Here is a 27633-nt window from a genome sequence, read left to right as displayed (position 1 = left end):
GAATTCACTCCCCTCTCAAGCCTGGTTTCTGTTTCACGTAAAGTGTGCCCACTGATAGATACTGTCGTGCTGCGCACATGGATATTTACATATCGCGATATAGCACGATATAGCAAAATCTCTGTCGATTGACACTTCATATCGTCGCCACGATATATATAGTCATATCGCCCAGCCCAATATTATCATAATATTATAGTCATTATTTGTCAACGTAACTAGGACGAGGACAATATCAAACTTGAATGAGCAGTGCTTCCAGGATATGCCACCACCAGCTATTTCAGAGATACAAAAATAATAAATTATGCTGTGTTATACTGCAGGCTGGCAATGTATGTCAGGATTTTTCCTGGGTCAAAAATGGTCTTCGCTGGTGACTGACATACACGGTCATCCACAGCCTCGAAGTTTATTTCATAATACATTTAATATAACAAAATTACTTGATTGCATTTCATGTTTTACCAAGAAATGGTAAATTTGTTTTATCTAATAAACTAAACTTAATTTAAATTTAATTAACACCTTATTTCTATCATTTGTTTTTCAGAATGACTAGCTACATTGACCAAACCTCAGAAATGAGAAACCATCCATGGTCTTAACTATGCTTATGGCATTTCACTATAAATACATGGGCAAGTACATGAGGGGGTTTAAAGTCTGGACCTACAAAACTTAGACAAATTATGAATAAAGTCTAATATATGTTCTGTTCAAATTGTGTTTAATATTAGTAAATAAACTGGCCATGTCTGCCTTCGGATATTCAGTCCCAACTCTGTCAGACTGTCAGAATATCATAAGTAGTCTGGCTGAATTTATGAAAATTATTTATGAAAAGATTTATATTGCTGAAAATTATTTATGAAAAATAGAAGCCTAACCACATTTTGTAACTAACTACAACTGCCATTTTGAATTCTTTTTTATTGAGTCATGGGGTTAATCTATGACGTACAGTGAAAGATGAAAAATTCACATATGCTTGCTTTCCCGCTCTCTTGTGTATATGAATGGAAGTGAATGGAATAAACCATGTATACATGCCTCAAGTATGACTACATTTTGCTTTATATTGCTCACTGCAGAAAACCTAAGCTGAATCCATTGTTGTATGTAATGAGGATAAACACTCACCGCAGGCAGCAGGGACTGCATGTTCTGATTCGAGTCTGCTATTGTGGCCAGATACACCAGATTTCTGTGCAGCATTTGCTGGTAGCTGTCAAAGGGCAATGACAACAGCTTGATCAGGAGTAAGTGACTGAATATTAAAAGCAATTTTGAAGAAATGCTGATCGTTCATTTGACTATTTTTTAGTCAGAAGATACGATACAAATAGCTAAAAGGACCCTTCCCCCACTGACACAAAATCACAAAAGTGACAAATTTTGGATTCAAAAGGGTGAATTTCACAGAGGTGAACAGTTTGCATCCCTGATTATTAAATTAGCAACTATATTCACATAATGCGTACACTGCAAGGGGCAATAGAATAATAATGTATTTATGTAATATGTGCAAGTTTACGCAAACAATGCGGCACAGTGTTTCTCATTAATTATCTAGACTGTGGCGGCCTGCCAATCTAATTTGTCCCACACAGTTTCATAATGAACCGAAAATATTTTTACACTTCTCAAAATAACATAAAAGATCTCTAACGTTGTGTTTTGCACCGTTGCTTCGACAAAGCATCTCTCACTCCCAGTAAATTTTTAATCCATTTCTATTCATTGCTGTTTTTTACTGTTATTTTATTACTAGTCTTGAATAATTAAGAACTTGAAACCCTTCTTCCATAATTAACATATTAGTGTTATTATTATTTGTTGTGGTTTTGAAGCTGGTATTGAGAATCGTTAAATTTCACTACAGACTACTGAAATTTGGTATTGTGGTAATGTATAGCCTTTATTGTACATGATAGAACTTGCTGCAATAACATGATGAAAAAGAAGATCTCATTCCAAAGAACTATGAGCATCCCTGTTGTAAATGATGGCGATGGAGGATTTTCTTTATTTGGCTACCATACATAAAATAATTATCATATGACAATAGCCTCCTCCCCTACCCAGTGCAGTTTACATTTCTGGTGCAGAGAATTGAGTTGATTGCATAGGTACCCTATTAAGTTGGGCATCGTCATAATTTTAGAAAAATATGTCAAAGCTGTAAGTTACTTGAGCATGTAACATAATACTTTTTTCTCTCCGGACAAGTAACTTTTTTTACTCGGACAAGTGAATGACCAATTTGCTTAAGCAATGCTTAATGTCGAGCCCTGGCTCAAATGTATGCTCTAGTCGATTTTGTGTTTTGACCATTTGTGAACTGCGTTAAACTCCGTCTCGTATACCATGCTTTGTGGTTGTGACTTTTTTCCCATTCATATCTACACAACCAATGTGTATATGATTAAATTACTACTAGAGCACAAAATTGTTTACAAGAGCACAAAGTTCTTCATAGATCTAGCCTCTTAATTTTGCTCTCAAAGTGCACCAGATTGATTTAACTTTTTTCTTACGGGGGAGCATGCCCCGAACCCACCTAGAATGTCCAAGGTCCACCCACCACAGTCTCACAAAATCCTGTGGGAAACACTGCGGCATGTCTTACAGAAGACTCGCTTGAGAAACTTTCATTAAAGCAAAGATGTGCATTCATGACAGATACAGAGGATGAACTTACTGTGAGCATTCAGCTGTTTTTCCTTTACTCTGAAAGTCCATGATGCACTGAATCAACTGATTGTTTTCATCCAGTAACTGCGGGTAAAATTTTGCAACATTAAATATTATTAAAAGAAAGATAGTGAACAAAGAAATACAAATAGAAACTGAGTAAAATTAATTTTTATAATTATGCAGAGAACACAGAAAAGAATAGTTTAACTATAAAAAAAAAAACAAAATTAAAAAAAAGAAAGCTACCCTTTCCCATACAATGAAAGTAAATGGGGACAGCAAGCTCCAAAAAGGACAAAACCCTTCTGCACACAGATTGGTGGCCAAAAGTTTGGAATAATGTACAGATTTTACTGTTTCGGAAGAAAATTGGTACTTTAATTCACCAAAGTGGCAATTAACTGATCACAAAGTATAGTCATGACATTACTGATGTATAAAACAGCACCATCACTATTTGCAAAAAAGTCATTTTTGATCAAATCTAGACAGGCCCCATTTCCAGCAGCCATCACTCCGACACCTTATTCTTGAGTAATCATGCCAAATTGCTAATTTGGTACTAGAAATTCACTTGCCATTATATCAAACACAGCTGAAAGCTATTTGGTTCATTAAATGAAGCTTAACATTGTGTTTGTTTTCGTGTTGCCACTATATGCAATAGACTGGCATGTCTTAAGGTCAATATTAGGTCAAAAATGGCAAAAAAAGAAACGGCTTTCTCTAGAAACTCATCAGTCAATCATTGTTTGGAGAAATGAAGGCTATACAATGCTTGAAACTGCCAAAAAACTGAAGATTTCATACAAAGGTGTACACTACAGTCTTCAAAAACAAAGGACAACTGGCTCTAACAAGGTCAGAAAGAGATGTGGAAGGCCCAGATACAACTAAGTACATCAGAGTTTCTAGTTTGTGAAATAGACACCTCACATGTCCTCAGCTGACAGTTTCATTGAATTCTACCCGCTCAACACCAGATTCATGTACAACAGTAAAGAGATGACTCAGGGGTGCAAGCCTTATGGGAAGAATTGCAAAGAAAAAGCCACTTTTGAAACAGAAAAACAAACAGAAAAGGTTAGAGTGGGCAAAGCAACACAGACATTGGACAACAGATAATTGGAAAAGTGTGTTATGGATCTTAACCCCATTGAACTTTTGTGGGATCAGCTAGACTGTAAGGTGCCCGACAAGACAGCTACATCTATGGCAAGTGCTACAGGAAGCGTAAGGTGAAATGTCAACTGAGTATCTGGACAAACTGACAGCTAGAATGCCAAGGATCTACAAAGCTGTCATTGCTGCACGTGGAGGATTTTTTGATGATAACTCTGAAGTAGTTTAAGAAGTTTTGAAAAAAAACAAAAACAAAAAAACATTTAATAGTAATTTTTCACGTTATTAATGTCCCGACTATACATTGTGATCAGTTGAATGCCACTTTGGTGAATAAAAGTACCAATTTCTTTCCATAGTATCAAAATCTGTAAATTATTCCAAACTTTTGGCCACCAGTGTACAAATATGACATCTCAAGACAGGTCAATGACAACAAACGTCACTGGTTCCTATATATTTTGTGGCTGTTCGCATTGCATTTTTACGTTTGAAATGTTTGAAATTAAACACGAGGTCAAATAAATTTAGAGTTACAGTGGAAGATTTTCAGTAGGAATTAGGCATTTTGGTCATTTTGTCTACTTGTGTAAGCAAAGTAATAATTACTCGAGTACTCGTCAAGTCAGACAAAATTGCATTGTATCTTGTTGTTCTTACAACATCTTGCATATTCATTATTACAGACTGTTACATTTGTGCTCAAAAGTTTGCATACCCTTGGAGAATTGGTAATATATGTTCCATTTTTAAAGAAAACATGAGTGAGCAGGCAAAACACATTTATTTCTTATGGGATTCATATTCAACTGTAGGTTGGCACAATCATAAAACAAAACATGGCAATGACCCCTGTTCAAAGTCTGCATACCCTTAGTTCTTAATACTGTGTATTGCCCCTTTTAGCATCAATGACAGTGTGCAGTCTTTTGTAATAGTTGTCTATGAGCCCCCAAATTCTTGCAGATGGTATAGCTGCCCATTCGTCTTGGCAAAATGCCTCCAGGTCATGCAAAGTCTTTGGTCGTCTTGCATGAACCGCACGTTTGAGATCTCCCCAGAGTGGCTCGATGATATTAAGGTCAGGAGACTGTGATGGCCACTCCAGAACCTTCAACTTTTTCTGCTGTAACCACTGGAGGGTCAACTTGGCCTTGTGCTTAGGGTCATTGTCATGCTGGAAAGTCCAAGAGCGTCCCATGCACAGCTTTCGTGCAGAAGAATGCAAATTGTCTGCCAGTATTTTCTGATAACATGCTGCAATCATCTTGCCATCAATTGTCACAAGATTCCCCGTGCCTTTAGAGCTCACACACCCCTAAAACATCAGTGAGCCACCACCATAATTAACAGTGGGGATGGCATTCTTTTCACTATAGGCCTTGTTGACCCCTCTCAAAACAAAGCTCTATTTTGGTCTCGTAACTCCAAATTACAGTGTGCCAGAAGTTGTGAGGCGTTGTCAATCAAGGTGTTGTCGGGCATATTGTAACCGGGCTTTTTTGTGGCATTGGCGCAGTAAAGGCTTCTTTCAGGCAACTCAACCATGCAGCTAATTTTTGTTCAAGTATCGTAGTATTGTGCTCCTTGAAACAACCACACCGTCTTTTTCCAGAGCAGCCTGTATTTCTCCTGAGGTTACCTGTGGGTATTTCTTTGTATCCCGAACAATTCTTCAAGCAGTTGTGGCTGAAATCTTTCTTGGTCTACCTGACCTTGGCTTGGTATCAAGAGATCCCTGAATTTTCCACTTCTTAATAAGTGATTGAACAGTACTGACTGGCATTTTCAAGGCTTTGGATATCTTTTTATATCCTTTTCCATCTTTATAAAGTTCCATTACCTTGTTACGCAGGTCTTTTGACATTTTTTTCTGCTCCCCATGGCTCAATATCTAGCCTGCTCAGTGCATCCACATGAGAGCTAACAAACTCATTGACTATTTATACACAGACACTAATTGCAATTTAAAAAGCCACAGGTGTGGGAAATTAACTTTAATTGCCATTTAAACCTGTGTGTGTCACCTTGTGTGTCTGTAACAAGGCCAAACATTCAAGGGTATGTAAACTTTTGATCAGGGCCATTTGGGTGATTTCTGTTATCATTATGATTTAAAAAGGAGCCAAACAACTATGTGATAATAAATGGCTTCATATTATCACTATCCTTAAATAAAAGAGTTTTTTTTGCATCATCAGTCATATTTTCAAAATCAATGGCAAAATTTCACAATTTCTGCCAGGGTATGCAAATTTTTTAGCACAACTGTGTGTGTGTGTGTATATATATATATATATATATATATATATATATATATATATATATATATATATATATATATATATATATACACACACACATACACACACACACACACACACACACATACACACAGGGTTGGGAGGGTTACTTTTGAAATGTATTCCACTACAAATTACAGAATACATGCAGTAAAATGTTATTTGTAATGTATTCCTTTAGATTACTCAAGGTCAGTAATGTATTCTAAATACTTTGGATTACTTCTACAGCACTGGTAGAATTTTTCACTTGTTTTGACTATAACAAATCTGACAGTACAGTAAACAAAATACACATGTTAAAAATACATTCTCTGAAAAACCTAAATATATTGTGCAGTGTTTCTAAAACAAGATAAATCAAACTGATCTTGTTTTAAGGAATTTTCGATATTTTTACAGGAAAACAATACAAACATTTTGCCCTAATATCAAAGGTCTTACTAGAAAAAAATTTATTATGACCTAACGTGAATTTTCTTGATAAAAAAAATATATGACCGTGCCTGGTAACATGTGCATGTAAAATGGCTAGAAATAGCATTTTAGCTCAGCGTAAAGCTGACAATATTTCTATTTCTTCTGCTCCAAACTTAATTCTTTGTCTGCTCGTATGAATGTAACACATCTTAAGAAGGTGTTTCACCGCTGTTCAAGTGCACTTTGGATCGCATAATTTATATGTATAAATGTTTTCCATCTGAAAGGACTAAATATTAAATGAAACAAATGACAATAAAATGCAAAGTAATCTCTTCAGTAATCAAAATAATTTTTTAATGTAACTAATTACCAATGATTTAAATTGTAACTGTAGTGGAATACAGTTACTTATATTTTGTTTATATATATATACACACACACACACACACACACACACACACACACACACACACACACACACATATAGTCAGAAGTTTACATACACTTAAGTTGAAGTCATTAAAAGTAATTTTTTAACCATTCCACAGACTTCATATTAGCAAACTATAGTCTTGGCAAGTCGTTTAGGACATCTACTTTGTGCTTGACATGAGTAATTTTTCCAACAATTGTTTACAGACAGACTGTTTCACTTTTAAATGACTATATCACAATTCCAGTGGGTCAGAATTTACATACACTAAGTTAACTGTGCCTTTAAGCAGCTTGGAAAATTCCAGAAAATGTCAAGCCTTTAGGCAATTAGCTTCTGATAGGCTAATTGGAGGTGTACCTGTGGATGTATTTTAAGGCCTGCCTTCAAACTCAGTGCCTCTTTGCTTGACATCATGGGAAAATCAAAAGAAATCAGCCAAGACCTCAGAAAAACATTGTGGACCTCCACTAGAGTCTGGTTCATCCTTAGGAGCAATTTCCAAATGCCTGAAGGTACCACGTTCATCTGTACAAGCAATAGTATGCAAGTATAAACATGTATAAATAGTATGCAACTGCATTTGCTTTCTGTTCCGGACTGGGCAACTGTCCACTGTCCATATGATTGTCGATATGTTTGTTATGTTACTTTTCTTTATTGTGAAGCGTCCTTGAGCTCTGGAAAGACGCTATATAATTTAAACATAATAATAATAAATTATTATTATAACGCTCAGGAAGGAGACGCATTCTATCTCCTAGAGATGAACGTAGTTTGGTGAGAAAAGTGCAAATCAATCCTAGAACAACAGCAAAGGACCTTGTGAAGATGCTGGAGGAAACAGGTAGACAAGTATCTATATCCACAGTAAAATGAGTCCTATTTCGACATAACCACTGCAGTTTGCAAGTGCACATGGGGACAAAGATCTTACTTTTTGGAGAATTGTCCTCTGGTCTGATGAAACAAAAATTGAACTGTTTGGCCATAATGACCACTGTTATATTTGGAGGAAAAAGGGTGAGGCTTGCAAGCCGAAGAACACCATCCCAACCGTGAAGCATAAGGGTGGCAGCATCATGTTGTGGGGGTGCTTTGCTGCAGGAAGGAGTGGTGCGCTTCACAAAATAAATGGCATCATGAGGGAAGAAAATTATGTGGATATATTGAAGCAACATCACAAGACATCTGCCAGTAAGTTATAGATTGTCCATTTGGAAGACACATTTGCGACCAATGACCCCAAGCGTACCTCTAAAGCTGTGGCAAAATGGCTTAAGGAAAACAGATTCAAGGTATTGGAGTGGCCATCACAAAGCCCTGATCTCAATCCGATAGAAAATTTGTGGGCAGAACTTAAAAAGCGTGTGCGAGCAAGGAGGCCTACAAACCTGACTCCATTACACCAGTTCTGTCTGGAGGAATGGGCCAAAATTCCAGCAACTTATTGTGAGAAGCTGGTGGAAGGCTACCCAAAATGTCTGACCCAAGTTAAACCATTTTAAAGGCAATGCTACCAAATACTAACAAAGTTTATGTAAACTTCTGACCCACTGGGAATGTGATGAAAGAAAAGCTGAAATGAATCATTCTCTCTAGTATTATTCTGACATTACGCATTCTTTTTTTTTCTTTTTTTTATCCCCTTTTCTCCCAATTTGGAATGCCCAGATCCCATTACTTAGTAGGTCCTCGTGGTGGCGCGGTTACTCACCTCAATCTGGGTGGCGAAGGACAAGTCTCAGTTGCCTCCGCTTCTGAGACAGTCAATCCACACATCTTATCATGTGGCTCGCTGTGCATGACACCGCGAAGACTCACAACATGTGGAGGCTCACGTTACTCTCCACGATGCACGCACAACTTACCACATGCACCATTGAGAGCGAGAACCCCTAATCGTGACCACAAGGAGGTTACCCCATGTGACTCTACCCTCCCTAGCAACCAGGCCATTTTGGTTGCTTAGGAGACCTGGCTGGAGTCACTCAGCACGCCCTGGATTCGAACTCATGACTCCAGGGGTGGTAGCCAGTGTCAATACTCGCTGAGCTACCCATGCCCCCCATAACATTTCACATTCTTAAAATAAAGTAGTGATCTTAACTGACCTAAGACAGGGAAAGTTTTCTACGACAAAATGTCAGGAATTGTGAAAAACTGAGTTTAAAAGTATTTGGCTAAGGTGTATGTAAACTTCTGACTTCAAATGTTTATGCATGTATTAACAGCTCGGCCCGCATACAGTGAAGCTTAGACTAGTCCGGTGTTGGGCCTCATGTATTCAGATAGAAGACAAAGGCAGGCCTAACAGTCGTAAAACCTAACTCAGCCCCCACACATTCCATGTCGTAAATTTTACTGATAAAAATCGCGCCAAAATCAAACAAAGGGAATCCAAAACAGACTACAAATTCAGGAAGCCTTGCTCACTAAAGCTCTCAACTCCTATTGGATGAGGCACACAACAGAACGTCCCTCAAACATGACATCATCAGGAGTTCAAATAATTCTGAAATGCGTCCAGAATTCGCTTCCAGCGACTTAGTTCACCGAATACGGAAGCAGCTTCTTGCTGCTCTCTGGTGCAACCTCGTGGCATAAGGAAGTAATGTCCGACTTGAAACTGTAGCCATACAGTAATCTCGCTGGACGAGTTGAGATTACTCTGTGTTCAACCGAACACTCTAACAGATCCGAAGGAGACCGCTGAGCAATTCACATCTTCATCCGTTGGCCTACAGAAGTGAAGAGATTAAAGATTTCTCTTCCATCTTCAATCAAGTCGACATTTCGGAGTTCTCCGCCAGCCCGCCGAGAATCAACAGCCGTACCGCCCACTGACAATCAACAGCCGTACCGCCCGCTGACAAAGCGAGGAAACGGCCTCCCGACATCACCCGAGCCTCCAGGACAAAGTTAAAGGACGGAGGAAAACACATTCTACCTGTGTCCTCATGCGATTCAAGTAAGAGGTTATGTCTGGGCAGAGATAGAATATTATAGCGTGTTATTCTTGTGTTTCAAGGTTTTTGCTTGTACAGTTTACGGACCACCATGTCCGCTCATTATTAATACTCAGGGTATTAATTATCACAAATTTGTTTTGCTGTATTGTGGACCAACCAAATTGGATTGTTGTGCATTTTCACCATCGCGGGTGAGACAGAAACTGAGTTCATCCATTAGAGTCAAATAACGCAGGACTTTTACGAGCCCCGCTCGTAAAACCGCGTCTCTGAGTGATGAGCACAGCTGCTTTCTCTCCAGCTATCGCGAAATCAGCTTTCGGGCTGTCACTTAATAATCTCTCTCTCTCACTAACCACACTGACACACACACACACACACACTGTCACACACACACACTTTGTGTGTTATAGGACTATTTTTATTTCCATATCTAATCATATCACTGTTTAGTTTGTAGTTGTAAGTCGGAAGTTTCTTGACTGCATTGTATTAATTATTAATTGATATTACTGCATAAATAAACTTTTGTTTATATTACAAAGAGAAGTGTTTTGGTTTGTTTTGCATACACCTGTGTCATGCTGACGGGATGTCAGTGCTCGGATTCAAACCTTCATTCATTGTTTTTTTTCCCGAAAATCGATATTCTTCAGATGTCGATTTTCCTAAGAAAACAATCTAATATTGAGACTGTTTTAATATTCGGTTATTAGTCCCTGATTTCAGGGTGGTGCCCCGTCAATGTTAATCCTTATTAATATTCTATTGATTTTTGATAATTGATAATTATCTTGGATGATTGAATTTGAATGATCAATAAGCTAGTATTAACTTTAATGTTTCATCGATGTTAACAATTGTCTTTTACGATTATCTTTGATAACTGTTGATTTAAAGGATTTTAAAAAACTAACATTGATTCTAATCAATGTTCTATTGATTTTAATAATTAATAACTATCTTTGATAATTATTAATTATTGCTAATAACCAAACTTGCTCCTAAACATAGCTCACTACATTTACTGGAGTCCCATATGCGGTTTTAATGAGTTAGATCCAATTAATTAACTTAAATATTAATTAATAACTACAGAAATAATTATTAATTATTTCTGATAGTAACACTGATCTAAACAACCAGTAAAGCCCTACACCAGCACTCGACCAAAAATGAGCAGGGGTGGGGAACATCAGACCATTTATTCTATGGACATCCGTAGTTTTAAAACATGATAAAACAAATCTGCATATAATTTCAAATGTTATGGAAAACAAAAAATTATTGTGAAAAATTATATACAAACAAATTTGAATTGAAAATGTTCCTCTTCAGGTTTTAACATCTGACATTACTATAATAGAAAGAAAGAATCTTATATTATTATAATAAAAAAAGTAATTGATTCGTAACACTAATAAATATGTGTTCCTCTTTTGTAAGTCGTTTTGGATAAAAGCGTCTGCCAAATAAATAAATGTAAACGTAATTATTAGTGGTCGACCAATATGGGTTTTTTAATGGCCGATGCTGATATCCAGAAAGCAGGGTGGCCGATAGGCCGATATATCACAATTTAATATAGTAAATAACAAACATAAAATTAAAAATTATAATATAAATATATAAACTCATATTTAGCACTACATTTACTCAGTTTCACACAAAAATTAATACTGTATTTTAAATGGTAGATCTTTCTTCAGATTTCTGTTCAGTCATCAAATTTTTGCAATTTATTTGCACATGAAGAAATTGTTAATATATTAGGAAGAAGGAAATAACAGTACACACAGAAGTCCAGCAACCATGGATGGCATGTCCACATTAGTAATCGCATTTACTCAAAAAATACAGAATCAAACCAATTGTACATACAGTGCATAGTGGATAAGACATTTACTTATAGCACGTGAAGTGCTTTTACCTTGGGCTGCATCCGAAAACGTAGGCAGCTGACTTGCTACCTTGCCGCCTAATCAGTTAATGGCTTAACTGACATCTGTTTTGAATGAATGGATCTCTTAAGGAAACTGGTCTCCGAACAGTTTGAAAAGCACCTTATTTTCATCGTATCTCCGTATACAGCCTCCGGAGGCAGCATTTTCCTGGTTTCGGACGCAGCCTTGAAGTTGCACTCATGCGGATCCAGTGCAAGCAGCAGTCAGTTTAAACAGCCTGGTTCGCCTGCTTGGAGTAACACGGAGTGACAGTCATGATTTGTGAATCAGAGGAACTTTTGATTCTGGCTGACAGAATATGCGTTTCAGAGGAAGATATTAGATGATCGCTTGACAGGAAGAAAATGCTGGATTTTCGTGAGGTTCATAAATTGCATCTGTTTAAACGAGACATCTGCACATTTGCAAACATTATATAAATGAGTCCTCCACAGGACGCTAGATCTGCTGAAGTTGTGTGAGGTTGTTTTATTACATCTATTTAAACGAGATACGCGCATATTTGCAGACGGTATGATATTAGTTTTATTGATATTTGACTTTTTATCATTAGACAAGACAGAACTGTTGAGGAGAGAGAAGGAGAATGAAACAGGCGAGCACTTCAACATTATGAGCTCAAATGCGTCTGTCACGAAACTCTGATATGCGGAATGTTTAAATGAGACTGTTGCACACTGGTCTATTATTGTAGTAACACGATGGCACGTAATAAGAAAACAAACCGTGACTGGTCATTTACATGTCTCAGTCGCTTCACATCCAAGCAGGCGATTCTCAGCACCTCAAGAAACAAATCGGCCAAACGGGAAAATGTATCGGCCAATGCCGATAATTTAAAAAGTCAGAATATCGGCCGATTTATCGGTATCGGCACAAATTATTAGCTCTTGTACAATGGCATTACAAAAAAAGCCAGTAATTTTTATTTTTCAAACATGTAATTTACAAAATCATGTTTACTATTTTTCTCACACAGGGGTCACTCACATAGGCATCACCATATTTAGGGGTCCTTGGCATCAACAAGTTTGAAAACCCTGTTATAGTCTATTGTACATTTTATATCAGAATCAGAATAAGCTTTATTGCCAAGTATGCTTACACATACAAGGAATTTGTCTTGGTGATCAGAAATAAAAACGTGTGTCTTCATATGTGTTTTGTGTGGCATTTGTGAAATATAATGTTTCTATAGCACATTCTGTATCTTATACTGGATTTGCACCAAAAAAAAAACAATACCCCATAATGACAACGTGAAAGAAGTTTGTTTGAAATCTTTGCAAATTTGTTAAAAAAAAAACAACAAAAAAAAAAACACATAAGTATTCACAGCCTTTGCCATGACACTCAAAATTGAGCTCAGGTGCATCCTGTTTCCACTGATCATCCTTGAGATGTTTCTACAACTTGATTGGAGTCCACCTGTGGTAAATTCAGTTGATTGGACATGATTTGGAAAGGCACACACCTGTCTATATAAGGTCCCACAGTGCATGTCAGAGCACAAACCAAGCCATGAAGTCCAAGAAATTGTCTGTAGACCTCCGAGACAGGACTGTATCGAGGCAGAGATCTGGGGAAGGGTACAGAAAGATTTCTGCAGCACTGAAGGTCCCAATGAGCACAGTGGCCTCCATCATCCATAAATGGAAGAAGTTTGGAACCACCAGGACTCTTCCAATAGCTGACCGCCCGGCCAAACTGAGCGATCGGGGGAGAAGGGCCTTAGTCAGGGAGGTGACCAAGAACCCGATGGTCACTCTGACAGAGCTCCAGCATTTCTCTGTGGAGAGAGGAGAACCTTCCAGAAGAACAACCTTCTCTGCAGCACTCCAATCAGGCCTGTATGGTAGAGTGGCCAGACGGAAGCCACTCCTCAGTAAAAGGCACATGACAGCCTGCCTGGAGTTTGCCAAAAGGCACCTGAAGGACTCTCAGACCATGAGAAACACAATTCTCTGGTCTGATGAAACAAAGATTGCCTGAATGGCAAGCGTCATATCTGGAGGAAACCAGGCACCGCTCATCACCTGGCCAATTCCATCCCTACAGTGAAGCATGGTGGTGGCAGCATCATGCTGTGGGGATGTTTTTCAGCGGCAGGAACTGGGAGACTAGTCAGGATCGAGGGAAAGATGAATGCAGCAATTTACAGAGACATCCTTGATGAAAAACTGCTCCAGAGCGCTCTGGACCTCAGACTGGGGTGAAGGTTCATCTTCCAACAGGACAACGACACTAAGCACACAGCCAAGATAACAAAGGAGTGGCTATGGGACAACTCTGTGAATGTCCTTGAGTGGCCCAGCCAGAGCCCAGACTTGAACCCGATTGAACATCTCTGGAGAGATCTGAAAATGGCTGTGCACCGATGCTCCCCATCCAACCTGATGGAGCTTGAGAGGTCCTGCAAAGAAGAATGGGAGAAACTGCCCAAAAATAGGTGTGCCAAGCTTGTAGCATCATACTCAAAAAGACTTGAGGCTGTAATTGGTGCCAAAGGTGCTTCAACAAAGTACTGAGCAAAGGCTGTGAATACTTATGTACATGTGATTTTTTTTTTTTTTCGTTTTTTATTTAATAAATTTGCAAAGATTTCAAACAAACTTCTTTCACGTTGTCATTATGGGGTATTGTTTGTAGAATTTTGAGGAAAATAATTAATTTAATCCATTATGGAATAAGGCTGTAACATAACAAAAGGTGGAAAAAGTGAAGCGCTGTGAATACTTTCCGGATGCACTGTAATACAGGTTCCTCAGATGTGTAGAGGTATGACAGTCCAGTAAAATGTTTAATGGATAGTGGGTTCTGACAAGATGAGCACTTTGGTGAATTTTCTCCTGATAGTAAAAACTGGTGTGTGAGTCTTATACGTCCTATCCGGCAGTGTATAAATGACTTGATCGATTATTAAAAGGGAACACATATCTTGTTCCAACAACAAGATTTATTTCTCGTAATTTGTTGTTTAAACATTAATCCCACTCCGACTGCCATTTGTTTTTTATATATATACATTCAGAGTTGGTTTCAGATCTGTGGAAGGTATAGGGCATTTTACTGGTTCAGTAGATTGTGCTTCTCTGGCAGCTCTGTCTGCTTGTTCATTACCGGAGATTCCTGAGTGTCCAGGTACCCAGCAGAAAATAATATTAAAACTCTTTGCTTCAAGAGATGACAGTTTGATTAAAATCTTCACGATTGTTAGGTAATCAGTTTTAGTAGCTTCAAGACATGATTTTGAATCAGTTATTATTAAAAAAAAAATTTGTGGAGCAGTCTCAGTAAACTTCAGTGCCAGTAGTAGAGCGTTTGCCTCTGCAGTGAAGACTGAACTTTGGTCAGGGATGCGGATACCCTGACACAGTTGGTTTGTTGCAAAAGCTGCTGCCACTTTATTTCCAGATTTAGATCCATCTGTGTATATTAGGATACGTTGTGGGTATACTGCTCTTATGTCCAGAAATTGTTGATGGAAATCATTTGGATGTGTTTTGGATTTTCAGTTCCTTGTTAAAGCCAGATGGATTTTAGGCTTTTTGAGATCCCATGGAGGAATTTTGCAGAAATGTGTCTGTTCCACACTGCTTAGATCCACTTTCAGATTCTCCAGATGGGTTTTTATATGTAGGCCAAATGGACGAATGAAACTTTTTTTTTTTCATATATTGTTGAACGCTGAAGTGGGAAAACTGCTGAATAGGCTGGGTTTTCTTTATTTGTTTTAAGTTTGATTGCATATTGTAAGGCCAACTTTAGGCGTCTGATTTCCAAAGGAGGTTCATTGGCTTCCGCATAGAGACTTTGGATTGGTGATGTTCTGTAGGCTCCCAAAGCTAGTCGTATACCTTGGTGGTGTACAGTGTCCAAAAGTCGTATGTATGACTTCCTAGCTGATCCATAAATGATACTTCCATAGTCCAGCTTTGAGTGTACCATGGTTCTGTACAAGTTCATGAGAGTTGAGCTGTCAGCTCCCCATTTGGTTTTGGATAGAACCTTTAAAACATTCATAGCTATAAAACATTTCTTTTTTTGTGATTTAATGTGAGGAATAAAAGACCTATCAAAAGTGATACCAAGAAACCTGTTCTCTTTAACAACTTTAATGGGGACTCCATCCATAAACAGCTCTGGTTCATTGTGTAGCGAACAAAGCTGACAGAAATGCATACAGATGGTTTTTGCTTGTGAGAACTTGAAACCGCTCTGTGTTGACCAGGACTGCATTTTGTTTATCTTCAATTGGATTTTTCGCTCGATAGTATTCATGTACTTGCTCTTGTAGCAAATGCAGATATCATCTACATATAAACTGCAGAGGACATCAGAGCCAATTACTTTTGCAATGCTATTTATTTTAATACTGAAGAGAGTTACTGATAGGATACTTCCTTGAGGTACTCCAAGTCCTTGTTTATGTAGGTTAGACAAGGTGTTTGCTATTTTAACTCTAAAAAGTCTGTTCGATAAAAAACTTTTAATGAAGATTGGCAGTTGACCTCTAAAATTCATTTGGTACAAATCCTTTAAAATTCCATGTTTCCATGTCGTGTCATAGTCTTTCTCCAAATCAAAGAAGACAGCTACAACGTGTTCTTTTCTGGTAAAGGCGTCACGAATATAGCTTTCAAGACAAATAAGATGATCTGTAGTGCTCCGACCTTTCCTGAAACCACACTGGGCGTTACTTATGTGGTGTTTAGATTCCAGTATCCAGACCAGGCGATCATTGACCATCCTCTCCATTGTTTTGTATAAACAACTGGTTAAAGCTATAGGGCGGTAGTTTATGGGGTCGTTATGGTCTTTTCCTGGCTTTGGAATAGCTATTATTTCTGCTTCATGCCAGGCAGATGGGATTTTCCCCGATATCCAGATGGAGTTAAAAATTCTAAGGAGCATTTTCAGGGAAAAGTGGGGTAGATTCTTTAAAAATTGATAGTGGATTTTATCCGGTCCAACAGCTGTGTCGTGGGATTTTTTAATGGCTCGCTGTAGTTCTTCCATAGAAAAAGGTTGGTTGTATGGCTCTGTGTTACTGGAGCCAAAGTTAATCTTTTATTTTTCTTGTTGAGCAAGAAAAGTTCGAAAAGCAGGAAGGCAGTTCTTAATAGATGAATTGTTTTTGAAAGTTTTTGCTAGAATGTTTGCAATTTCTTGTTTTGAAGTCAAGAGTGTGCCGTGCTGTTTGATGTGTTTTTCCCTTCATTTTTCGCATCAGGTTCCATATTTTGTATGATGGAGTACTTGTCATGCTGGAAACGAATCTTCTCCAGCTTTCCTTTTTTTACTTTTACTCCAGCTAGTTTTTTTCCTCTCTTTTATAGCTTCCTTACATGTATCATCAAACCATGGAAGTCCTCTATGTTTTACGTTTAAAGATGTTCTTGGGACTGTATCATTAGCTATAGATGAGCGTTTCAGTGAAATTTTGCTGTCTTCTGGAAACCATGTCAGTTTGCTTTTTTAATTTTCCATCTTTGTATATTTGTTTCATCCTCTCTGCCTTTGATGGTTACAATGATTGGGAAATGATCACTTCCACAGTGGTCATGCCAAACGTTCCATGAGAGGTCTAAAAATAATTCAGGCTGACAAATTGTTAGGTCGACTGCAGAGTACGTTCCATGTCCTGGATGTAAATAGGTATTCAATCCATTATTTAAAAGACATAAGGTGTGGTTATCTATAAAATCTTCAATCTTCTTTCCTTTTGTGTTACAGTGATTACTGCCCCACAAAGTGTTATGACTATTAAAATCTCCCATGAGAATAAAAGGAGATGGGAGCTGAGTGATGAGGTGATCTAGGTCCATGTGTGTCAAGTTAAAATTTGGAGGAATGTAGATAGAGACGACTGTAATGGTTTTCTGCAAAGTCAGGTGTACTGCTGTTGCCTGTAGGTTGCTATTAATATTTATATGATTATGGATCACATCTTTTCTTATTAAAATGGTTGTACCACCGGAAGCCCGCTTATCACTGGGACCGAAAGTGTTAAAACTTGTAAAATTTTTAAAAGAGAGAGTACCGTCTGGTGGTAATTGTGTTTCTTGAAGACATATGGCTAGAGGGTTAATAATTGCAGTTAGACGCTGCAGCTCCGTAAAATTTGCCCTGATACCACGACAGTTCCATTGGATGATATAATTTTCCATTACCTATTAGGGAGAATAGGGACGGTTTTCTTGGTTCTGCCTTTAGGGGATGGACTTCTACTATGGTATTCATTCTCTTTCATTTCCACATCTTTTGTTTGTTTTGTCTTTGAGGCTTCATCATGGGATACTTTTGATTGTGAAGAACTTGCCTTACCGTTGTTTTTATTTGCCTTTTGGTTTCCTGTTATTGAGCTCTGACTGGAGTGAATGTCATTTAGGTTCCTGTGTTCTTGATCTTTGGGGGAATATTACTATGGTTAACGGTTTGGGCTTTTGTCTTTATGCATCCAGGTGATTATTTGTCTGGCAGTCTAATGTTCTCACAGCTTTTTTTGCAACAGAGGTGAAGGTTTTATTCAGCGTAAAAACAGGGACGACATCCACCATTTTCTTCGAGGTAACTGATTCTTAGGACACCTGGTCTTCTATATTTCCTTTTCTTTGATCCACATGGGACACTGTTTTGATGCAGCTGAATTACAACATTTTGATGGTTTTTCACAGTCCCTTTGTCGTGGCCTACCTCCCCACAGTTACAACAGGCATAATTGTTGTTGCAGCCATTAGATCCATGGCCGTATTTTTGACAGTTGAAACACCACAGAGGGTTGGGTACAAATAAGTCCACTGGAACACTTAAGTATGCAATTCGAAGTTTATCTGGGATTAGCGGTTTATTAAAGCTTTATTTTCAGCATTGGCCTTTTTACTGCATTCCACAAGAATCTGTCCAGATCGTAGTTTTTTCACTTCCTTTACTGTTCCCGCTATTCCTGCAATACCTTTTTGTATAGCGAAAGGGGAAAGCTTGATGATTGGAGAATCTGGAGCAGCAGCTTCAATGATGATGAATTTTGGCCAGTCATCATTACTCGGCACAAGAGCACGTCTATTTTCTGAGGTATCCAGGTCCAAGAAATGTTTTTTTGAGGTGTGTTTTGTAGCCATGTTTTGGGTTTTTAGTTTCATCATCTTTGCTCCCCACCCACCTTGGAGCCCAAAAGTAAGGGATGCACAGCGCCGAGGATCTCCAGCAGATTATGCATCAGGGATACAGGGATGATATACTCAAGCATTTTTACTTGATTGACCCTTAGCCAATGCCTACTGGGAATCTGACAGATATTTGAAGTTCAGCTATCACAGAGTATTCCCAGGACATGTCTTGACCAGCCGATTGATTGGATCGAGCCATTCCAACCTCCCGCCTAGGTGAAGTAGGAGCCGAAGTACCGTGTTAAAATAGTGGAAGCCGCAGGAAACCACATTTCTCAGGGACCAGGATCTCTTCCTCCACCGACACGGGTCGCAACTCATGGCAAACGAGTCATCCTTTTCCATATTTCTTATAACAGAAATGGGATAATAAGGATCTATTTTACTCCAGGTCTTTACAAGAGTGATGGAAAAACTTTTTGCTGTAACACTAACGGGGGGGCTTGAGGGTTGTTCTCTCTTGCCCAAGGAGACGACCCTAGCACTACGGAGAGAAGGAGTGTGCCACTGTTCCTTTCACGGGCTACCATCATAAAGATGGGTCCCGAGCCGTACCAGGCACCTGTGGCCGTTAAGTGAACTGCAGCTTGTAGCTCGTGATTGTGCGCACTCCATAGGGAACAAAACCAAGAGACTGAATGTGATTCACCGGCTTCATGGTGACAGATGAGGTAGCATAATTAAAATTACACAGTTATGATTGTTTTACTACAAACTTTGAGACTGCATATTATATTTGACTCTCCAGTGCTGAAACAGGGCTAAACAAAGTGTGGAGATAGGTCTGACTATGCGAGACTGTAGTTTGAAGTAATCACTTTTCTTTGCATGATACATTGACTGCATTTATGTGACAGCCTATGTCGGCGTTAGCTAGCTAGCCAGCTTTATCAATAGCTGTTAGCTACATTTGGTGGATGATGACAGTAGCTGTTTATAAAATACACTGTACATTATAAATATGTTGACACAATTCAGTATTGATATGATTCCATCACAACTGTCATTTTGATATATCGATGCGCTATTGTTTTATAATAATAGAATGTATATATTTTCTGTATAACCAATTTATGTTACACTAATGATTGGAGCTTTTTGCATTACCTTGAACATTGTCTAGCATTCATTTCATGTATTATTGTAGTTTACCTTGCTGAATAATTACAGATTAACATTATGTCAGTTACTGTGAATCAGCATACCTGACTTAGTATAAAGAGAACATCGTTGAAATTATTTGAAAGTTACGAAGCAAGGTAGCTTGCAATTCGTCAGTGTTAGCAGGCAAGGTCAAGTTAGCTAAAATTACACAGATCAATCCTTATGGCACTATATTTCACATGCTTTGCAGTTATGTAAGCTTACCTGTCCAATAAGAAGAATGCCAATTCAGGGTCGGTTTTGATCCCCAAAACCGAACAAATGTCCCTCCAGGAATCAAATACCCTGCCTGCTGATGTTCACTCTAGTTTTCGCTCAACCACGAACATGTTTCCGCTTAGCCCGATGGGAATGTTTTCTTTTAGCTTACTCGGAGTTTGTGTAGGAGTTGGTGTTGTACTGGGAACTGGACGTTTGCTGGATTCCATCTCTAAGACAACGTTACCTAGTGTTGCAGTTTGTTGTTGCTGTTGAATAGTGGAAGCACTGAGGCAAGGCTCTCGGGAGCGCACGTAAACGTCACATCCTTTGGATTTTCCCAGCAAAAGCGACCCGCTCCCTTCGCATGAAAATCAGTCTACAGGCTTTAATAGGCAACCTAGGAAGTCCGGGATGGGCTCATTTTTTAAAGTTGCATTACAAGCCGTTCACACATTGGCAAAAAAAAAAAGAAGGCGAATATTACATGAAAAAAAGTTACATATTGCACCTTTAAAGGGGTAGGGATGAATTGAGAGATGCAACTTTTTGTAATGACTAAGGGTGCTGGCAGTGCATCTGCGTGTAGTTACTATCAGTGTGTTAAACTTTGAGAAGTTGCATCTTAAATCATCCTCATTTAAAGCATTGCTTGTGTACAAATTCACAGCATTCATCAAAAATTTTAGTCATTATTGGACTTTTAATCGCCTGATGTAAGCAATATTCCTGTTATTATTCATAGTCCACATGTTTATTTGTGAGGTGTTGTGGACCGATTAAAGGACAGTATTTTTATAGAGCCTGTTGATGATTTTTTTATGGTGGGGTGTCCAACAAACATCGGACTGCTTTACTAAATTGTTCCAGAAGAAAAAACAATTGCTGGACGTCGTGAAATACATGTTGCGCTCTCACAATAATGTAACAGTTCTGCACTTTTGAAACTGCAGCCAGGATCGCACTGCGACTCCAAGCACTCAGGTTACATTGAAAGCCCATGTTGTGTTGCGCACAATGTTGGAGCATCTCTTATTATTATATACCTTAAATTTATTTGTTGTGTATTTATCGGATGTCCTATTGTATGGCTGTGCTTAAGAGTCTAAAAACCCGTCCACTAACACTATCAATTGTGATGTGATATGACTTTGTCCCAGTGCTGTTGCATAAGAAAATTTGCAAGTAATCATAAAACCGGTTAACCGTGATTTTTTCATAGATGGTAATACAACTGTCAAAAACTCACACCACGGCATCACTATTTGGAATATATCGCACAAGTCATGTGGACTACTTTTTTGGTGCTATTTTGTCATTTTTGGTGCTTAACAGCCCCATTCTTTCTGTTCACTTTGCATGAACAAAACAATGACCATTCTGCTAAATATCTTCTTTTGTGTTCCATGGTAGAAAGTCATATGAACAACATGAAGAGGGCAAGTAAATGATGACTGAATTTTCATTCTTGGGTGAGGTAAGAAAGAAGTTCAGTCAGAACCTCTTCCATCCAAAGATTTTTTGCAAAAAAAGTTTTAGCGCATCAACATAAAGCTGATGGAAACGCAAAGTAAAGTGTCAACATAATATTTTTTCCGTTTAACTCTAGCGCATAAACTCTGTCAATACTTCAAATGTTGCGAAAAACTGGAATGGAAACACTTTTTGTCGAGACAATTGACATTAATGCAAAAATAGTGTCACATGACAAAATTTACCCCAATCGTTAACCTGTGTTAATCATGACGACGGTATACATCCTTGAAAGCCAATTTATTGTACGTGATTATGGATTGATCTTAATGGCATGGCACAGATCTCCAGGAGTGCCAACACAAATATCTCGTATCATGCACATCAACAAGTGCACAGAGAAAAAATTAATGGCCACTGATTGCAATTAATTTAATCGCGGTAGCTATCCTTTTATTTATTAAAACTACTTTTCCACACCATTCAAAATAATAGACGGCAGTCATGGACTTAGCCCATAATACAAATAAAAATATAATTTCTATGCACAAAGATTTTTAAATTCAAAATAAATACACAATACTAGGAGAAAAGCTTCAGTGTGCTTTTTTGGAACACTAACATTTAGCCCAGTTCTATAAAATTATTGTTTAGCTTACTTTTGAAAAAAATGCCAACAAAATTCCCCGTATTAAATTAAATAAATTAGCCTACCAAATGAATAAAGCATTAAATAAAATAATTAATTACCAAATGAAAAAAATAATATTGTTAGGCATATATACTTGCCTTTTCTATACACAAACTTAAATTACCCTTACCCTGTTCTGTAAACAAAAAAGTCAGCTGAATGATTTTCTCAAAATGTTCTACACTTTTTTCAAGACTATAAACTATCAGAACTATCTGTCCAATCGTCAGAAAACGAGCTTTTGAACATCTTAAAACTTTTAAATATTTTAAATCTAACCCTCTTTACCTCGGATCACATTTGCTGAGCTTCGTCCAAAAATGTGAATTGCATTATGATGCTAAAATTAATTTTAGATGACAATCAAGTTCAGTAGGTCGTTAAAAGTTGCTGGACAAATATGCAGGACATAATGAAGTTGTGATGGCAATGCTTTAGAATAGATGATTGTTCAAAATAGTCTATTGAATATCAGGAATGTATCATATGTAAAACCTGATATTACACTGCATCAATTTATTTAATAGCTGTGCACACAGCATATAGCCTAAACATCAATGGATGGTCACTATACTAAGACCGAAAGTTTCCCCCTCTACTTGGTGCAGGTTGCCAGCTGCCATGATGATTCGCTTTCGGTTGAAACATGTGGCAACATGCGACAGGCGCAACATCAGGACCAATATTACAGTCCTATCAGAAGGGCAAATGCTCCCTTGTGATTGCAATTCCGTCTTCTGATTGCATTTATTTGTGAAATTAAAATGGCAGTAAGCAGGCAAATTTCAATGAACTGTCTCAATACTCTCCCCATTTTACCAAAACTTCGGAGGAATAAAATTAGGGACATTTGGGAGGCGAAAGGTACACAATTAGCGATAAACACACATTTCTGTATGGAAACGGCTTAAGGGCAGATTTATTTTGCGATAAACCAAAACTTACGCGTCAAAGTGTTTTTTAGGCATGCCGTCATCACACCATTTCTATCGATAAAAGATAATTTGAATGGAAACAAGCAGAAGACGGCACATTTCGCAAACGCATTTTCACTTTGTCGATAACAAAATGGAGCGAAAAGTGGATGGAAACTAGGCTTATGTTGAAAAACTGATTTTGTGAGGGAAGAGCTAATCACTCAGTGAATTGACTGCCTGTTTACTAATCTTTAACACACACACAAAAAAAAAAAAAAAAAAAAAAAAAACTGAGCGAACTATGTGTGAAGCTCAGTACGAAAAGTGCTGGTTTATAAAACAAGTCAAACAATTTTGAGACAGCTATGATTCAGTTTACGGCTCTTCCATTAATTTGTTTGGTTTTCGCAAATGATAATTTGTTGACATAAACTCTTACGCTTTTAGAGCTGCTGAGGTTGGCATCTCATTTAAAACCTGTAAATGAATTGTATAGTTTTTATAGAACAATAGATGGCTGATTATAAGAGTATCTGCTTCGGTTCTTCAAATCAGAACTGAGTAATCAAAAATGGAGCTTGACTGATCTGATCAGACCCATGTAATCGACAGCAGTGACGTTAGCGTACGTGCTTGTAAAGATAAGCATATTAAACTAAACACGTGCGATTAGTAACACTTAAGTTATGCTAAATGGCAAGCAAGTTGTTCTCTGTTTGCGCACATGCATCGAGATGCTTATGAATATTGTTTAATGCGTTGATAAATGAGAGTGCTGAACAAATCGCGGTAAACAAAGAGCCCGCAGAGCAGGTGAAATCTGAGCCGTTGTGAAACGCTGAATACTGTATGTAAATCATCTATGCCGCAGGAGTGTGCGTTTATTCTCCAGCAGTTTATGAATATCATGATAGACGTGTGTGATGTTGATTTCTGGTGTTACGAGCGTGTTGGCGGGAGAGATGCTACAGCTAACGCACATCACTAACATAAATGACTGAATGAACTCACCTTTTGAATTCCCGCGGGAGTTATATCACCTTTAGCGCGCTGCCGGTGCGGTGCAAACGCCACAGACATGATGCTTCTCTGTTAGTTGAGTTTAATGTTGATTTAATGTTGGCCGAGTGAAGCGATAGTGACTGTGAACAAACATCAGACTGAACCACTGCTGTCTGGAGAGTGGGTAAGTCCTGAGCTGACTCTCACTCTAAACAATGAACTGACAAGACCGTTTCATAACAAGACGCTTGACAGTGTATACCATTTTACATTTATAATTAGTAAGTAAAGTTCCATTTATTTTAATTAATATAACAATACGTGCTAGAGCAATGTAACCACAGCTTTCATTGGTAGTAATGGTTTCTCCCTGCGAGACGAGTCATAGAGCGAATGAATCATACGACAACGATGTACTAAAAACGGAAAAGCTTTTCCTTTGCGTTTTTGAAAAGTTTCGCGTACAGACGACAACGTTGTCAAAACGATCCCCGTTCACACGGATCCGCGAAAACGACTTAAACGCTGTATTATGCATGCCAAGCCAGTAGTTGGCGATGTCACTTTGTAAAGAAACACTACGCGCCTGTCCACATACGCATTCTTCCACAGAGCGGTGAATACAAACAATGAAGATGGCGATCGCTGGTCGTAGTAGTTATGCAGTAAATCTACACTTTGCTGGAGAAGCGTCAATAAACTCAAAATCTTGAGCAGCACAAACACAGTACTGTAGTCCGCCATTGTAGTTTTTAAGTGCTCGCGCGCATGCCTATAGACTTAACTCTCATGATTATTCAATAATCTCTGCTCAACTTTTTACCATCACTTCGTCTCCTGCCTTCTGTATTCCCCCTACTGACTCTTGGGTTGGTATGAGAGTAAGTTAACATAACAAGCTGTTGATGTTGACTGGTTTTGGATATCAGACAGAACTCTGATATATGGATATCTTCTGACAGAGAGAGACGTCTTGTGTATACTGGATCTAACATGCATTTTCACTGCCTCATGTTTTCATATTCTAAGCATATCATTGAATACTGTACATGGCACCACATCTCTGTCTATAGGCTATATACATAAGTGGTGGGTGAATGAATTGCAGGTTAAAGGTACATCATATAAAATTAAGTAAATAAATAAATAACATTTAAAATACAAATAAATTTTTCCCATCTGAATCCATTAATTTCAAGATTTTCAAATTGCAGGTTCTGCCAACTGTACAATGTTCACACTCCATATAAAACACTACAGATGAATAAATTGTTGATTTTTGTTATTTGCACAGACACCAGTATTCATATTGATAATTATACATCTCAAATTGATGCTTATCAATCCATCACTTTATATAACACATAATACGCGTGCGCATGACGTCATTGTTTTTGTATATTTACACGGAGACAATAACGGCATCGTTTTCAAAAACTTGCACTTTGAAACCCGTTTTCAAAAGTTTGCGTTTTCATGCCCCCAAAACGCCATTGTCGTGTAAACGAACAGCCAAAGCGCATAAAAAGTTTTCCGTTTTTAGTTGAAAACGTTGTCGTGTAAACGGACCCTCAGTCAAAACTGAATTAGATGAGAGCGACTCGCGAGGGACTGACGGTGACTGACTGACCTTGTTTACATCATGAATTTAATTTACACAAACTTGTACATAATTACTTAAGCATAGTATTGTAAAATCCAATGAATAAAAGTTATATCACTCCAAAGGGATTTGTGAATATATTATTTATATTAGGCCTACCCACCTTGCAAAACCTTTGGACTTTTTTTTTGTTTATGATTGCAAAAAGTTTTCAAGGTGCACATTTCTGCTTATGAATATATTATTTAGCTAACGAAATAAAAGAGGTTAACAATAAATTCATGATCCTTATTTTCCTTATTTTCATTAAATGAAATACATTTAATTTTAAAATAATAATTAACATTCACTGTACTAAATATATAATTTGCCAGTTCGGTCCAAAACACATTAACAAAATTACAGTAAAAAATAAATAAATAATGTGTCGTGTTTTTCCTCATTACAAAAAGTACAAATGTCATCAATGATAGTGTATCTAGCAATCATAGACTTGACAGGGTAGATGTTATATAAAATTTTCAAATGTTTTCCCTTTATCTGTAATGGAATAGAAGCCTTTATTTCGAAATTGAAATAATAGTCATGATAGTTTTGATATTTTCATTTTCAGAGATTTTTTAAGGATATGCAATGACACAGGCTATTAAAAATCACCCATCCCACCCCCTGACTATCAGTGGTCAACACTCAACCAATCACTGGTGATATACAGTGTGTGTGGAATCCTGGGAGCGAGGAATCCTGTGAAACTGCCACGTATGGAGCGGTAGTTGAGTGTGCATCTTACTGTATGTGTCCAATGGTGAGCAAAGCGGGCATTTTCAATTAATTCCAATGAAAATCCAACTCGCACCTGGAATGTATTGAAAACGCCCGCTTCCCTATACGCACACCATGCGCCAGTGGACACCCAGCATGAGAGCTCTTTGCGGGGTCGGGCAACACCCACCTGTCGTGCCGCCCCAGGGAGCATTGCTGCCCTAGTCGGTTGCCTATATCGCCTATGCCAGGTCCGCCACTGGTCACACATCAACAGAAATCTTGAGCCACCCACTTGATTAAAAATTGGGGCTCATTTTGCATGCTGCAGCCTTTTCACTTTGAATGGAACGCAGCATTACTTTATGGGTTTATGGATGTTTCTGTCCATTTTCAAACTTCTTCAGTGTTACATTGTGATATATCTTGCCATACAAATAGTATAGATAATTACAAAAATAACTGCATCACCAAATAGCTCCTTGCTACATACAACTGTTATTTATTGGTATTTATTTATTTATGGTCATTATTTTACTATATACAATTTAATCAATATTGTCCCACACTGGCATTTATTGACAAACTTTAATATGTGAATGATTCCATCAGAGGGTGAAAATCAATCACTTAGCATGTTAGGCTTTTATTTGCATACATCTGATTGAAACGCTTATCTAATGGAGCTGCATCCTCGGGTTTATAGCTGTGTTCAATTTTATGAATCACCAGATGGC

At 38.0% G+C, this 27633-nt stretch overlaps 1 protein-coding gene across 6 annotated transcripts in view; it reads right to left on the bottom strand.

Annotated features, from left to right (window-relative positions):
- Positions 1 to 25666, bottom strand: part of ss18 (SS18 subunit of BAF chromatin remodeling complex) — a 47345-nt gene extending 21679 nt beyond the window's left edge. Inside the window, exons 1-4 of one of the 6 annotated variants that reach the window (XM_051697764.1) lie at positions 24541 to 25666; positions 11884 to 12146; positions 2705 to 2781; positions 1144 to 1228 (exon numbers count right to left, since the gene is read on the bottom strand). In XM_051697764.1, the coding sequence (XP_051553724.1) occupies positions 1144 to 1228; positions 2705 to 2781; positions 11884 to 11895 (174 nt within the window). In that variant the 5' untranslated portion in view covers positions 11896 to 12146; positions 24541 to 25666. Of the gene's footprint in view, positions 1 to 1143; positions 1229 to 2704; positions 2782 to 11883; positions 12147 to 20454; positions 23342 to 24540 lie in introns of those variants that run through there. The other 5 variants (XM_051697765.1, XM_051697768.1, XM_051697763.1 and 2 more) reach the window with 5 other exon arrangements.
- Between the last annotated feature and the right edge of the window lie 1967 nt (positions 25667 to 27633).

Source organism: Myxocyprinus asiaticus, chromosome 5 (assembly GCF_019703515.2).
Source record: "Myxocyprinus asiaticus isolate MX2 ecotype Aquarium Trade chromosome 5, UBuf_Myxa_2, whole genome shotgun sequence".
NCBI classification, from domain to species: domain Eukaryota; kingdom Metazoa; phylum Chordata; class Actinopteri; order Cypriniformes; family Catostomidae; genus Myxocyprinus; species Myxocyprinus asiaticus.
Note: the sequence above shows the minus strand (reverse complement) of the source record. Positions and strands in the feature narration are given on the sequence as shown.